Below are 15,249 nucleotides of genomic sequence, written 5' to 3'. Positions count from 1 at the left end.
AGCGCTGCTAACCCGGCTCTGCGCTGCTCCTTCTGCAGGCTGGAGCCACATCATGGGACTTGTTGACAAGGAAAGGCCTCAGTGAGACAATTGGTGTCCTTAGCCAAAAGCTGCTGGAAGCTATTAGTGTATCCCAGCCAGAAAAACTCATATTTGCACATATGGGAGCGTATCAGGGCTGGAAGGGGAGTTAGCACGGGGTCATCTGTTCCTCTGCAATCTTTGATCTTAATAATGCAGCATTATTGGGCTTGTCAGAGTGATTTTTAAAGAGTTTTAGCTATTCATTAGCTTGAAGGAGTGAGTCTCGTCGAGGATAATAAACAGATTTTTACAGAGCACCTATTGTGCTAAGCACAGCTTCCTCCCTCAAACCTCCTGCCTTTCTCCTTGCAAAATTCCTCACTGGATTGCTTTTAGATCTTGGTGGGGGGAAAAAAGAGCAGTTGGGGCTTTGGAAATGTGAATTGTGCTGGAATCCAGGTGCTTGTCACAGGTGAGGAATGAGGCTTCATCCTTCTGTGTCAGCTCCAGGATATCCATGGAGTCAGAGCTGGGTTGGATCTGCCCAGGGGAGCCATGGAGGGAGCAGATTTTGGTTGGAATTTGGAGGAATTGTGTACATTGAGCCATCAGTAAATACCTACTGCAGAACTGAAAATAACGCCCTATTTTTTTTCTCTCTCTCTTTATTTCTTTTAGACCATCCACGATCAAATTTTACAGGAATATCGGAAAATTAAAAAGGTAAGGGAATGTTCCTTGGCCACAGGCGGCTTTTGGGTGGTGTGACTGAAAGAGATGGGCCCTTGCCAAGAGCAAGCCCAGGCTCCGAGGCGATTGCAGCAGATCTTTGTTCAGCCCCAGCCCGTCCCTGGAGCAGCTCAGAAAGGGTTTGGGGGGAGCTGGGAGTGCCCCTGGTGCTGGAGCGCTGAGCCGTGGCCCCGGCACAATGGCCGTGCTCACCCAGCGCCTTTATCTCTCCAGGGAAGGAACAGTTTGTGTTCCACATGCACAGCATCCCAGCTGGGAGCAGCCTCTGCAGCTCTGGCCCTGCAGTTTTTTGGAGTTTGGGGCACATAAAATTTCAGTATTTTTATGCAAAGCATCCACACACACCAATAGGGATTTGGGTTTTTTTTTTTTTTTCTTTTCAATAAGTGAATGTGGTTCTGAGCCCTGTTGTCCTGAGGGATTTAGAGATTCCCTGCATGTTGGAAGTTCATCTTTGTCCCAGAGCCTCTGAGGTGGGGCAGAGGGCAGGTGGGGATTGTTGGGAGCCCTGCTAGGCTGAGCCTGACTCAGGTGTGCTCCTTCCCCTGAGGAGGCTCCTCAGAGGATAGATAATGCTGAAAAGGGAATTTATTCTTGGCTGGGTTTGTCAGAACAGGATTGTTTTAAAGAGGGATCTAAAAAAGCTTCTTGCCATGGCTTTAAGCTGAAAGAGAGAGGGGAGGTTCAGGAGGGGTATGAGGAGGAAATTTCCCTCTGGGAGGGAATGGGATGGAATTCCCGGAGAAGCTGTGGCTGCCCCTGGGTCCCTGTGAGTGTTGGATGGGTTTGGGTGTCCCTGCCTGTGGGATGAGGAAATCTTTGCATTCCCTCCATCCCAAACCATCCCACCATCTGCTCTGTGCTGTCAAGGCTCAGCTTTGATTTGTCCAGAACCTTTCCCACCTCTGCACTTCCATTTTTGTTTTGTTTTGTCTTGCAGACAAACCCCAACTACAGCCAAGAGAAGAACCGCTGCGAATACCTCCACAACAAACTGGCCCACATCAAAAAACTGATAGCAGAGTATGACCAGCAGCAGTTTTAGCTGCCACTCACCCCTGGACTGGGTAGGGCAAACCAAAATCCAGTCAGCCTGGACGTTACGTTCCCTTTTGTACACCCAAAATCCCTTTCAGAGACGAGCATTAATTCCTCGTGGTTGAAGAACTTGGGGATGACTTTAAGATGCCAGATCTGTCATGTCCACGTCCAGCACGCTCCTCCCGAGTTTTTAAGCCTCTCTGAATGTTGGAATGTAACAAATGGATAACAAAAAACAAACAAAAAAAAAGAAACAAAAAAAAAAATTCTGCTTATTTGAAGCCAGCGTTTGACACTTAAGGGAAAACTTGCCTAAAGTGACCGAAGCTCCCAAAGGTTAAGAATCTGTAGTTTTCATGGATTAAAAGTTTGGCATGAAGTTGTAATTGCCCAGCTCCACGTGGGTTACAAATTGTCCTACAAATGGTGAGGAACTGGAATTGCTGCTAGGACTGTCTGGAATGAGAGCTGCGCGCTCCCGGCTCCGCGGAAATACACCACGTTCCCTGAGCTCTGCTTGTCTGGCCCTGCTTTGTCATTGGCATCCTCGGGGTGGGCAGGGGTGGTGGCAGCACAGGGGCTCCCCTGGGGCTCAGCACCTAAAAAAGGAAAAAAACCAAACCCCCAAACCCCCTTTTTTTTTCTCTGCTTTGTGCGTTTGGGTGCAAACCTCCTGCCCAGTCTGCCCAGTTCACCTCCAGCCACCAGTGCTGGCGAGATGGAGACCTGTCTGGCTTTGACTTTTCTAATTTTCTACCAAGGCAGCCAATTTTATTAACTGCTAATGAGACTATGGTCTATTTTTGTATCAGAGAAAAAAGCATCTTTTTTCTAGAACCGTGCCTCCCTTTTCCTTTTAGGCCGAGTGCTTGGGACCCTTTCCTTGCAGTATTACCCCAGGTGTCACCCAGAGCAGTGACTTCATTCCCTGGTCCATGGCAGGAGGGGTGGGGGTGCTCTGCTTGCTCCTGGGGTATTTTCTGTGTGTCTGTGTGTGTGTCTTTGCAAGGAGCAGCAAATCCTTGTGAGAGCAGCAAGGTGCTGGTTTCCCACGCGGATCCTTCCACTGGTGCGCTCCAGCTCAGCCAGCTTCTCCCTGCTTCCTGATTTTCTTATTGAATTCTTTACTTTGGATTGAAGGGAACGTTTCAGAGTATGGCCAGGGTGTGAGAAACACTCCAGAAAGCACAAAGGTGTCCTTTAACTCTGCTGTTCCTTTCTTTCTCTCCCCTCTCCCCTTTCTAATCCTGCCAGCCTGTGGGATTTGACTTCTCCCCGCTTCCGTTTATCTCAAAGTAAAGATTCCTTCCCTGTGGAGTCTCCTTCCCTTGGAGGTGGCACTGAGGAGCCTTTCACCCTTTGTAGGAGAGGAATGGCAGAGTTAAGGAGGGAAACGCTTCTTACAACAAGGAGTTACTTTGAAGTTTTTGGGGTTTTTTTGTTTTTTTTTTCCTTGCCCCAAACGAAACGTGGGTCCATCTGCTGTATTAAAAATAGGAGATAAAATTAACTAATTATTATATTATAATTTCACACAGCCAGGGCTAATAATTATTATTATTATTATTATAATATTATAATTTCATTGTTGTCACACAGCCAGGGCCACTGCTTTTGCTTTGTCACTTTATTCTGAGGTCTCTCCCTGTGCATCCAGCGCTCAGCAGGGCTTTGCCATCCCCTTCTCCAAGGCAGAGGTGACAGCCCGGGGGACGTGGTGGCCCTTGGAATGCCACCAGGAGAAAGGGGCTGGAAAAGGCTCTTTGTGCCCAAGGAGCACAGGGGGAGCACCCCAGGGCCCCCCAGGCCGTTCCTGTGGCACTCGGGGGGTCAGGAACGCTCTGCTCCCGTCCCTCCCTCCCCACGCCAGGGCTGGAGCTCAGGGGGCGCTGGGGCTGCTCCTCCTGCCTGGGAACGCCGCGAGTTGTGGGGAAGGGGCTTCTGGTGGGAACCCCGGGATCCCTGTTGGGAATTGTGGGGGTCTGGGGGGGGATGAGGAGCCCCTGGCACGTCCCAAATCCTCACAAACCCCCAAACCCCACTCTGGCATCGGCATCGGCACTGCACAGCCAGCACCGCCGGCCCTGCCCCGCGCCGCCATTTTGGGGTGGGAAAGGGGAATTTGCCCAGTGCTGGGGCCGGGGGGCTTCGTTGCCACCGCGGAGGAGGCGGAACTCGGGATGGCAGAAGAGGCAGCAGCTACAGAGCCAGGATGAGTAAATTCTTCCATGGAAACACTTCTCCTGATCCTTCACATTTTGAAAGGAGGGGTTTTGTTTTTTTTTTTTTTTTTTTTGTTGTTGTTGTTGCTTGGGGAGGGGGGGATAGAGATGGATCTCAATCTTTATACATCTGCTATAAGATATTTTTGCAAACAGAGTTGTATACAAAGATGTATTGTGTACATTTACATGTATATTCTGGAACTTCTAAAAAAATTTGAATATTAAAAAAAACCCTGAAAATATTTAATTAATTATCCAAACTGTGAGACCCAATTAGCATCCACCAACTTCCTGCTTCACTTTTCTTTTGGACTGTGTTAAAGAATTGTAGTCGAATCTGCCTTTTTTTTTTTCTTTTTCTTTTTTTTTTTTTTTCTTTTTAGAGACGACGAAGCTTAGGCAAAATTTTGTGCTTTTTGGGTTAATAGAAACCAGTTCTAGGTGATTTAAGTATGATCTTAACTTATTGATACTGTGTTTTACTTTGTAATATTGTACTGTGGATAAAAACTATATTGAGCCATGGAGTTGGAGTTTACAAAAGAGCTTTTCACTTTGCCAAAATGTTACAATTTCAAGGCAGCATAGTCTTCAGCTTTCCTAATCTTTTTTCTTAAGAGCTAGTGTCCTTTTTTTGTACACTAAAAAAGCTGAATGCTGATTTTGCAACATATAATAAATTCACTGTATTGGAAAACAAGCAGACAATAAGGTTGTGGATTTCTTTTCAGTGCTTCTCCCTGCAAGGAAACTCAAAAAGGGAAAGGTGATAAATGGCTGGCGTGGAGCTTGGAAGCAGGAAACGGGAAGGAACCGGGTCACTTGAGCGGGCTCGAGTGTCAGAGCAGGGAGTAGGTAAGAAAGAGGAGAGGGACGAGGAGCCCGGAGCGGGGCAGCTCCTTGGAACGCTGAGCTGGGCTCGGCCTGCAGCCCTGGCACCAGCCGGGCCTTCCCACTGCAGCGCCCTCGGGGATTTTGGGGGAAAAGCTGCTTTGGAGGAGGCTCTGGATGGTGCTGGGGCAGCCTGGAGGGGCCCTGGAGCTCAGGGATGCTCGGGGTGCAGGCCCTGGAGGGGCCCTGGAGCTCAGGGATGCTCGGGGTGCAGGCCCTGGAGGGGCCCTGGAGCTCAGGGATGCTCGGGGTGCAGGCCCTGGAGCTCAGGGATGCTCGGGGTGCAGGCCCTGGAGCTCAGGGATGCTCAGGGTGCAGGCCCTGGAGCTCAGGGGATGCTCGGGGTGCAGGCCCTGGAGAGGCCCTGGAGCTCAGGGATGCTCGGGGTGCAGGCCCTGGAGGGGCCCTGGAGCTCAGGGATGCTCGGGGTGCAGGCCCTGGAGCTCGGGGTGCAGGCCCTGGAGCTCAGGGATGCTCGGGGTGCAGGCCCTGGAGGGGCCCTGGAGCTCAGGGATGCTCGGGGTGCAGGCCCTGGAGCTCAGGGATGCTCGGGGTGCAGGCCCTGGAGAGGCCCTGGAGCTCAGGGATGCTCGGGGTGCAGGCCCTGGAGAGGCCCTGGAGCTCAGGGATGCTCGGGGTGCACCGAGGGGCTGCTGCAGGAGGGAGTGAGTGAGGCTCATCCGGGCTGGGCAGGAGCAGGAGCTGGGAACAGCCTGGCACGGGCCCTGCTGGAGCTCCCGCCTCGTCCCACCGGGCTGGATCATCCCAGAAAAGCTCGGGATGGGACTCGGGGCGCCTGGGCCGTGCCAGGAGTGTCCCCTGCCCTGCTGTCACCGTGCGTTGCTCTGGCCCTGCCCTCAGCAGCATCCCCGGGGCTGGATGGAGCAGGCACAGTGAAACCAAGGATGAAACTCCTCAGGAGGGCAGCGGCTTTGGGGCAGCTGCAGTGTCGGTGCCGCCTCCCTCCTGGAGCACAAACTCGGGGCTGGAGGCCGCAGGTGCTGCTGGCCCTGCACTCCTGTGCCCAAACCGTGTGCCCTTGGGTTAAGTGCTGGATTGGGGATTGTCCCTGCAAAACAGCACACTGTGGAGAAGGTGACAGTCATCCAGGGGTCAAACAACGCTTCACAGAGTCTCGGTTTATTTGTTAAAAGGTGTTCTTGTCCTTGCAGCCGACACGAGGAGACACCGGTGGGACTCGGCCACGGAGCAAGAGCCGAGCCCAGGCTCAGCAAATCCCCAAATCCTCCAGTTTTGGTTTCAGATGTGGTTTCTGAGCCAAGCTCTGCACCCCGGGCCCCTTCACCCTCCGTGAGCTCCCCGGGCTCTGAGCGGCCCCAGGGCCGGCTCTGCCCGCACAGGAAGGGTCCCCATCCCCTCCCAGCCTTCCTGGGGAATTCCTCCCGACCGCTGGCAGCCCCGGCGCTGCCCGGGGTCACGCATTGAGCTCATTAACTCGGAGCTGCCCCAGTGGAAATTTACTGGCTGCGTTCGCCGTGCCAGAGCCAGCCGGGCTCCCGCCGCCGCCGCCGCCGCCTCCTTATCGGCCCCGCCGCACCGGGAGCATCCCCGCGCCCTCCCGCACGCAAACCCCGGCCGGCCGCGGGCTCGGGAGGAGCCTGGCTCTGATAACTCACCCATAACTCGGGTCACACTTGGGAAAAGTCACTCTGCATCGCATCGTGCACAAACTGCCCCTAACCTGGGGTCACGCAGCCGTGGGAAGGCCCTGGCCGGGTTTTAGGGGTGCTGGAAACCCTAAAGAGCACTGTGGGTTTTTTCCTTTGTGGTTTTTATTTTCCCCATGGGTTTTTTCCCCTGTGGATTTTTCCCCCGTGGGTTTTTTCCCTGGGCACCTCTCAGTGCTCGTGGCTCGTTTACAGGAGGAAGCTCATTAGAATAATTTGTCCTCGCCACGGTCCGGTGGCGCTGGTCCCTCTCCCAGCGCAGCTGCTGCACCTCCAGCGCCCGCACGACCCCCGAAAGCAGCCCCTGCTCCCCCCTCGCAGGCGCGGGCCCGACCTTGGGCACGCAGCGCCGCCAGGGCGATGGCACAGCGAGAGGGAGGAGGATGAGGAGCTGCCAGCAGGGATATAATGAAGGGCCAGGGCTCGGGATTGTGTTACACGAGGGGAAAAAACCCAACTGTGGAGGAAGGAAAACGTGGCACGGGAACGCTGAGGCTGCCGCAAGGCACAAACCCGGGCTTGGCGGGGTCGGCCTCGACCTGTTGTGGGGGGCACAGAGGCGGGACCCCCCATCCGAGCCCGTCCAGCGCTCGCAGCATCTCCGGCTGCGGCAGGAGCAGCCCCTGAACCTGCTTAGAATGAAGCTCGGGAGCCCCCGGGGGGGGGCTGCGGGCCTGGAGCCCATCCCGGGGCTGGGGCGGGGGGTCCGCGGGGAGCGGGGGGTGGGCTCCATTGCTGCGGCGGCCGGGCCGGTCGCTATGGCTCCGCTGCGGCTCCGCTGGCCCCCGGCCAGCCCCCGGCAGCTGGGGAGCGAAGGCGCTGGGCGGCCGGCCCGGGCTCCCGGCCCATGGACGCGTTGGGCGAGCGGGAACAAGGGAGCCCCGCTCATGCGGTGCCGAGCGTGGGAGGAGTGGGAAGGGAGTGGGGGAAGGAACAATGGTGGGAGTTATGGGAGGGGGGCGAAAAAAAAAAAAAAAAAAAAAAAAAGGAAAAAAATAAGGGGAAAAAAAAAAAAAAGAGGAAAGCAGTGGAAAAATACCAGTTCTGGGCCCCTGGCAGCGCTGCCCGGACCCTCCCCGCCCCAGGATTATTGTACAAAGAAATGTTATTTTTGTTTCAATAATTTGCTGAGGCACTGGCATTCCAGCGCGGGGCTCGTTTTGTCCTCCAGCCCGGCACCAAGGGATCATTGTTCCTCCATGGCCAAGGGGCCGGACGCGGCCCCCCGGCACCGCCGTGCCCTCCACCGCCGCCTCTCCCCGCGGCCGCCCGGCCGCAGGTGCCCTCCGGGCTCGGTCCCGGTGGGTCCCGTCCCGCTGCGTGCCGGAGGCCGGGTGGCGATGGCAGCGAGCCCCGAGGAGCGGGGTGGGTGGCGGAGGAGGGCAGAGCTGTCCTCGCCGTGTCTGCGGGGAGCGGGGTGGGGAGGGGGCCGGGGCGTTGCTGCGGCTCCGGGGCCCCTTTGAAGCGGGGCGGGCCATTGAAAGGCAGCGGGACCCCGGGGGCCGCCAGCGGGGGGGCGGCCACGACCCCGTTCCCTGCCCGGCCCCGGGCGCTCCCCGCGCTCCCCCGGGGGCGGGTGCGGCCCCACACGGGCTCGGTGCCCCCGGCAGCGCCCGCGGGGAGCCGGGCTGGGCGCTGGGGGCGGCCGGGGCTCGGCGGCGGGTCCGCCCCGCGGGCTCCGGGTACCGGGGCTAACGGGGTCCGGGCCGGGGGCTGCGGCCAGCCGGGACTTTTGGGGTGTCCGTGCCCGGGGCTCCAAGGTGCCGTGATTTTCGGGGTGCTCACACTGGGGACAGCAGCGAGCGGGATAACAGCGGCTGCGGGGTGCCGGGCGCCCCTGCCCGGGCAGAGCGGTGCCGGTGCCGGTGCCAGGCTGGCAGCCCCGTGGGAGCGGCGCCGTGGGAAGGCGCCCGCGGGTCCCGGGCGCAGGAAGCCGCCGGCCCGGGGCTCTCAATGGCCGGAAGGCGGCGGCGGGACCCCCGGTCCCGGCTCGGGACCGGCCCCGGCGACACTTCCCCTTCCCGGGTCAGCGGCCGCTTCCCCGTCCCGGCCGGCACCTCCCGCCCCCCGCCCCCGGTACGAGCGGCCGGCGGGGCCCGGGGAGCCCCGCACGTGCCCCGGGACCGGGGGCCGGGGGGGTCCGGGGGGTCCGGGGCTGCCGGTGCCGGTGGGCACGTGCGGGGGGCGGGGCCGGGCGGGGGCGGGGCCGGGGCGGGGCCGCCGAGCCGATTAAGCGGCGGGAGCCGGGGCGGCCGCAGCGCGATCGCATCGTCCCCGCGGGGCAGCACCGGACACCGGGCACGGGACACCGGGCACCGACACCGGGCATCGGGCACCGAACACTGAACACCGGACACTGAACATCGGGCACTGAACACCGAACTCCGGCTGTCGGCACCGGGCACCGAACACCGGGCACAGGGTATCGCCACCGGACAACGGGCACCGGGCACAACCACTGGCACCGAGCACCGGGCACCGGCACCGATACAGACTCAGGCTCCGGCTCCTGCGCGCCCGGCGCGGCCCGGCCCGGTGAGTGCCCCCGGGGAGCGGGACTGAGCCCGGAGCCGTTCGGGTTTGCGGGTCCGGGTCCCGCCGTGCCCTCGGCGCGGTGTCCCCCTGTGCCACCCCAGGGACACCGCTGTCCCCAAGCGCCCTTTCCCCGGGAGGGGGACAGCCCTTGTTCCCACGGTGCCACCCCGGGGTGCAGGGACAGCCTCTGTCCCCGCGTCCCCTCTGCCACCCCTGGGCAGTCCTGGTCGCGGTGTCCCCGGGGACAGCTCTGGCAGTGGGAACAGCGCTGCTCCCCACGTCCCCTGCCCCATCTGTCACCCCAGGGCGTAGGGACCGCCCCTGTCACCAAATTCTCCGCATGCCTGGGAGCTGGGACAGCCTCTGTCCCCACGTCCCCTGCGCGCTCTGTCACCCTCAGGAGCAGGGACACCCCTGGTGTCCCCTGTGCGCCACCCCAGGGTGCGGGGCTGTCCCCACAGTGTCCCCTGCACCCCCAGAGCCCCCCGGCGTGCAGGGACACCCCTGTCCCCCGGGAGCATCCCTGGTCCTGCTGTGCCACCCCCAGCGAGGGGACAGGGGACAGTCCCTGCCTGCCCTGAGCGGCACCGGGCCCCCCTCTGGGCCCTCTGTGCGCTCCTGGGGTGCGGCTGCGCCCCCCAAACCCTCCTGTCCCCGACACGGGTGGGACGGGGCCGCAGTGACCGAAGCAGCGGCGCGCAGGGCTCGGAGCCAAGGTCCCCACGGGCGGCACGGCCACGTCCCAGCAGGGCGGAGGGCCCGGGGGGGTGGCCCGGCTGCTGACACCCATTTCCTGCCATTGCAGCTCCAGGAACAATGGCAGAGCCGTTCCTCGTGGACAGCCCCGACGTCACCTACAGCAAGGACTTCATCGAGGCCAAGTACACCTACAGCACGGTGCACGTCTGCAAGGAGAACGGCGTCACCAAGGTGGGCAGGGGCTCCGGGGGGCTCGGGGGGGGCCCCGCGCGTCGCCGCCGCCCCCAGCTGTGCCCTCTCTGTGTCCCCTCTGTCCCCAGGTGCGGCCGTGCTCCACCCGCTTCACGTTCCGCACGGGCCGGCAGGTGCCGCGCCTGGGGGTGATGCTGGTGGGCTGGGGGGGCAACAACGGCACCACCGTGACGGCGGCCGTGCTGGCCAACAGGCTGGGGCTCTCCTGGATGACCAAAACCGGCCGCAAGGTGGGTGTGCCCAGCAACGGGGGTGTCCCCAGCAGGGTGGGTGTCCCCAGTGTGACCTCAGGGTGTCCCCAGCAGGGTGGGTGTCCCCAGTGTGACCTCAGGGTGTCCCCAGCAGGGTGGGTGTCCCCAGTGTGACCTGAGTGAGGTGGGTGTCCCCCAGTGTCACCCTTGCAAGGTCGGTGTCCCTAGAGAGATCCCAGCAAGGGGGGGTGTCCCCAGTGTGACCTCAGTGACAAGGGTGTCCCCAGTGTCACTCCAGCAGCGTGGGTGTCCCCAGCCTGATCCCAGCCAGGTGGGTGTCCCCAGCAGGGTCCCTGCAGGAGGTGTGTCCCCAGTGTGACCCCAGTTAAGAGGGTGTCCCCAGAGTGACCTCAGTGGCATGGGTGCCCTCACTGTGACCCCAGCGAGGTGGGTGTCCTCGGTGTGACCCCTGCATGGGCCACGTCCCCGGGGTGTCCCCAGAAGGACCCCAGTGATGTCCCAGGACCTGGGGTCACCCCCCCGGGCTGGGGACACCCAGCTCGGCCGCCCTGGCGTCCTGCCCCCCAATGCCCTCCCTGCCCTCAGAGGGGCTCTGCAGCCCCAGCCCCTCACTCTGGGGGTGCAGGGACCCCTCTGAGCCCCCCAGCCCAGCCCCTCACCCCCGCCCATCCCCTCCCAGACAGCCAACTACTACGGCTCCCTGCTGCAAGCCTCCACCGTGTGCCTGGGCACGGGCCCCTCGGGTGATGTGTACGTGCCCTTCCGGGACCTGCTGCCCATGGTGCACCCCAACGACATCGTCTTCGACGGTAGGTGGGGTGCGGGGGGACCCCCGGGCGGCGCGGGACCCCCCGAGCGCCTGGGTCACGCCGTGTCCCCCAGGCTGGGACATCTCCTCGCTGAACCTGGCCGAGGCCATGCGGCGGGCGGAGGTGCTGGAGTGGCCGCTGCAGGAGCAGCTGTGGCCGCACATGGAGAAGATGAAGCCCCGTCCGTCCATCTACATCCCCGAGTTCATCGCCGCCAACCAGGAGGAGCGGGCCGACAACGTCCTGAGCGGCCCCATGGCCCAGCAGGTGCGGCCGGGCGGGCGGGGAGGGGACAGGGGACACGGGGGAGGTGGCACCGAGCTGACACGGCCCCCACGCCGCCCCAGGTGGAGCAGATCCGCAGGGACATCCGAGACTTCAAGGAGAGCAGCGGCGTGGACAAAGTCATCGTCCTGTGGACGGCCAACACGGAGAGGTTCTGTGACATCGTGCCGGGGCTCAACGACACCGCCGACAACCTGCTGAGGGCCATCGAGGTGACACTTGGGGAGGGTGACACCGTCGGGATGGTGACACTCTGGGGAGGGTGGCACCGTTGGGAGGGTGACACTCTGGGGAAGGTGACACTCTGGGGAGGGTGACACCGTTGGGAGGGTGACACTCTGGGGAGGGTGACACCATCAGGAGGGTGGCACTCTCGAGAGGGTGGCACTCTGGGGAGGGTGACACTGTCGGGAGGGTGACACTGTCAGGAGGGTGACACCGTTGGGAGGGTGACACTCTGGGGAAGGTGACACTCAGGAGGGTGACACTCTGGGGAGGGTGACACTCTGGGGAGGGTGACACTCAGGAGGGTGACACCGTTGGGAGGGTGACACTCTGGGGAAGGTGACACTCAGGAGGGTGACACTCTGGGGAGGGTGACACTCTTGGGAGGGTGACACCATCAGGAGGGTGGCACTCTCGAGAGGGTGGCACTCTGGGGAGGGTGACACTGTCGGGAGGGTGACACTCTGGGGAAGGTGACACTCAGGAGGGTGACAGCCCCGCTGAGCCGCCCCGTGTCCCCGCAGCGAGGCCTGGAGGTGTCGCCGTCCACGCTGTTCGCCGTGGCCAGCATCCTGGAGGGCTGTGCCTACATCAACGGCTCCCCCCAGAACACCTTCGTGCCCGGCGCCGTGGAATTGGCCGCCCAGCGCCGCGTCTTCATCGGCGGCGACGACTTCAAGTCGGGCCAGACCAAGCTCAAGTCGGTGCTGGTGGATTTCCTGGTGGGCGCCGGCCTCAAGGTGCGTGGGGGCTCAGTGGGGTCTGTCCCCACCTGCGGGGCACAGGGGGTGACCCGGCCGTGCCCCCTGCCCAGACCAAGTCCATCGTGAGCTACAACCACCTGGGCAACAACGACGGCAAGAACCTGTCGGCGCCGCAGCAGTTCCGCTCCAAGGAGATCTCCAAGAGCAACGTGGTGGACGACACGGTGCAGGCCAACCCCGTCCTCTACGGCCCCCAGGACAAGCCTGACCACTGCGTGAGTGGGGAGGGGCTTGGGGGGGTCACACACACACGGGGGTGACAATGGGGTGACAATGGGGTGACGGGGACGTGGCTTTGGCAGGTGGTGATCAAGTACGTGCCCTACGTGGGGGACAGCAAGCGGGCGCTGGATGAGTACACGTCTGAGATCATGATGGGCGGCACCAACACCATCGTCATCCACAACACCTGCGAGGTGCGTGAGGTCCCCACGGCGTCCCCGGGGTGTCCCCAGGGTGTCCCCTGGTGGCTGCTGACCCCCGGCTGCCCGCAGGACTCGCTGCTGGCCAGCCCCATCATCCTGGACCTGGCCATCCTGACGGAGCTGTGCCAGCGCATCTCCTTCCGCACCGAGGCCGACGCCGAGTTCCAGGGCTTCCACAGCGTCCTGTCCATCCTGGCCTTCCTCTGCAAGGCCCCGCTGGTGCCCGAGGGCTCCCCCGTGGTCAACGCTCTGTTCCGCCAGCGCAGCTGCATCGAGAACATCCTGAGGTACCCGGGGCCACCACCCCCGTGCCCAAAGGGGCGCCCACAGCCTTGCTGGGTGGGGTACCCAGGGTGCCAGGGGGTCCCAGTGCCCACCATGGGGTGTCCAGATCCAGGGGGTGCTGGAGCTCGAGGCCTGGGGTGCCCAGTGCTGGGGGTGGGTCCCAGTGGCACCAGTGGGTCCCAGTATGAGCTGGTGACAGTCCCAGTGCCCAGAGGTCACCCAGCTCGGGTGGGTCCCCATTTCCCAGTCAGGGGGTGCCCAAGGGGAGCAAGGTCCCGGTGCCCAGGGTGCCCAGGCACACAGACCCTGGCACCCAGCGGGTCCCTGATGCCTAGGGGGTGCCCGGTACCAGTGGCTCCCAGTAACCAAACCTTGGGGTTCCCAGTGCCTGCGGGTGCCCCATTCCAGCTGCTCCCGGTGCCCAACACCTGGAGGTGGCACACTCCGGTGTCCCCCAGTACCCGAACACCCACCCCACTGCCCCCAGTGCCCCAAACCCCACCCCACTGCCCCCAGTGCCAAAACATCCATCCCAAAACCCCCCAGTGCCCCAAACACCCATCCCAAAACCCCCACACCCCCCCCCCTTCCCCCATGTCCCCTGCCCGTGTGGCCCCCTGACCCCCGTGTGTGCCCCTCTGACTGCCCATGTGTGGCCCCCCTGACCCCCGTGTGTGCCCCTCTGACCCCCGTGTGTGCCCCCCCATGCCCGTGTGTGCCCCTCTGACCCTATGTGTGCCCCCCTGACCCCCATGTGTGCCCCCCTGACCCCCGTGTGTGCCCCCCTGACCCCCGTGTGTGCCCCCCTGACCCCATGTGTTGCTCCCTGACCCCATGTGTGCCCCCTGATGCCCGTGTGTGCCCCCCATGCCCATGTGTGCCCCCCTGACCCCGTGTGTGCCCCCCTGACCCCCATGTGTGCTCCCCATGCCCGTGTGTGCCCCCTGACCCCCGTGTGTGCCCCCCAGACCCCTGTGTGTGCCCCCCTGACCCCCGTGTGCCCCGCAGGGCGTGCCTGGGGCTGCCCCCCCAGAACCACATGCAGCTGGAGCACAAGATGCAGCGGCCGAGCCCCAAGCGCGCCTGCCCCGGGGGGGCCGCGTGCCCCCTGGTGCCCAAGAAGAGCCCCCCGGTGCCCGCCCAGCTCAACGGGCACCCCCCGTGCGCCCCCCGGGCACCCCGCGCCCCCCTGCACATCGACGGCGCCGACTGACCCCAACCATGGGGGTTTTTAGGGGGGTGGGGGGCACGGGGTGGGTTTGGGGGGGCGGTTTTACCTCACCCCCCCACCCCCGATTGGTGATGGAGACTCCAAACTGTGAAATTTGTACCCACCAATAAACCCGAGCACAGCGCGACCCCCCCGGCCGTTTTTGGGGTCTCTTCGCTTGGGTTTGGGGTCTCACGTGGTCTTTGGGGTCCTCCTTGGAACCTCAGCTGCTTTTGGGGTCCTTCACTTGGATTTGGGGGCCTTCATTTGGTTTTGGGGTCTCATCTGGTCTTTGGAGTCCCTCCCTTGGTTCTTGGGGTTTCTTCACTTGGGTTTTGGGGTCCCTCATTTGGTTTTGGGATCTCATCTGGTCTTTGGGGTCCCCCCGGTTGTTCCTTGGAACTTCAGCTTGTTTTGGGGTCCTTCACTTGGTTTTGGAGTCTCTTCACTTGGGTTTTGGGGTCTATCATTTGGTTTTGGGGTCTCATCTGGTCTTGGGGTCCTCCTTGGAACCTCAGCTGCTTTTGGGGGTCCTTAATTTGGTTTTTGGGGTCCTTCACTTGGATTTGGGGGCTTTCATTTGGTTTTGGGGTCTCATCTGGTCTTTGGAGTCCCTCCCTTGGTTCTTGGGGTTTCTTCACTTGGGTTTTGGGGTCCCTCATTTGGTTTTGGGGTCTCATCTGGTCTTTGGGGTCCCCCCGGTTGTTTTTTGGAACTTCAGCTGGTTTTGGGGTCCTTCACTTGGTTTTGAGTTTCTTCGCTTGGGTTTTGGGGTCTATCATTTGGTTTTGGGGTCTCATCTGGTCTTGGAGTCCTCCTTGGAACCTCAGCTGCTTTTGGGGGTCCTTAATTTGGTTTTTGGGGTCCTTCACTTGGATTTGGGGTCTATCATTTGGTTTTGGGGTCTCATCTGGTGTTGGGGTCCTCCT

The 15,249-nt window shown here is 61.6% G+C and overlaps 2 protein-coding genes across 2 annotated transcripts in view; both read left to right on the top strand.

The window, feature by feature from the left end:
* ELL (elongation factor for RNA polymerase II) overlaps positions 1 to 2,325 on the top strand; it is a 53,434-nt gene extending 51,109 nt beyond the window's left edge. The window contains exons 11-12 of the mRNA XM_064734525.1: positions 703 to 747; positions 1,715 to 2,325. Of these exons, the coding sequence (XP_064590595.1) occupies positions 703 to 747; positions 1,715 to 1,819 (150 nt within the window). The 3' untranslated portion in view covers positions 1,820 to 2,325. The remainder of the gene's footprint in view (positions 1 to 702; positions 748 to 1,714) is intronic.
* Positions 2,326 to 8,845: 6,520 nt separating this feature from the next.
* Positions 8,846 to 14,468, top strand: ISYNA1 (inositol-3-phosphate synthase 1). The gene is made up of 11 exons (XM_064734132.1): positions 8,846 to 9,154; positions 9,960 to 10,084; positions 10,174 to 10,335; positions 10,997 to 11,126; positions 11,200 to 11,393; positions 11,474 to 11,623; positions 12,161 to 12,376; positions 12,451 to 12,615; positions 12,703 to 12,816; positions 12,895 to 13,112; positions 14,119 to 14,468. Exons 2-11 carry the CDS (start codon positions 9,971 to 9,973, stop codon positions 14,321 to 14,323), a joined length of 1,668 nt encoding a protein of 555 aa, XP_064590202.1. The 5' UTR covers positions 8,846 to 9,154; positions 9,960 to 9,970; the 3' UTR covers positions 14,324 to 14,468.
* Positions 14,469 to 15,249: the final 781 nt, after the last annotated feature.

This window comes from Zonotrichia leucophrys, chromosome 28 (assembly GCF_028769735.1).
Source record: "Zonotrichia leucophrys gambelii isolate GWCS_2022_RI chromosome 28, RI_Zleu_2.0, whole genome shotgun sequence".
NCBI lineage: Eukaryota > Metazoa > Chordata > Aves > Passeriformes > Passerellidae > Zonotrichia > Zonotrichia leucophrys.
The sequence above is the reverse complement of the archived record's forward strand: the minus strand, read 5'-3'. Positions and strand labels throughout refer to the sequence as shown.

What these genes read in the sequence shown, in the direction of transcription:
- ISYNA1 (XM_064734132.1), top strand. Translation starts at nt 9,971, where the DNA reads ATGGCAGAGCCGTTCCTCGTGGACAGCCCCGACGTCACCTACAGCAAG. An exon ending in AGGAGAACGGCGTCACCAAG is followed by an intron (nt 10,085 to 10,173) that starts GTGGGCAGGGGC and finishes CTCTGTCCCCAG; the next exon opens with GTGCGGCCGTGCTCCACCCG. An exon ending in ACCTGCTGAGGGCCATCGAG is followed by an intron (nt 11,624 to 12,160) that starts GTGACACTTGGG and finishes GTGTCCCCGCAG; the next exon opens with CGAGGCCTGGAGGTGTCGCC.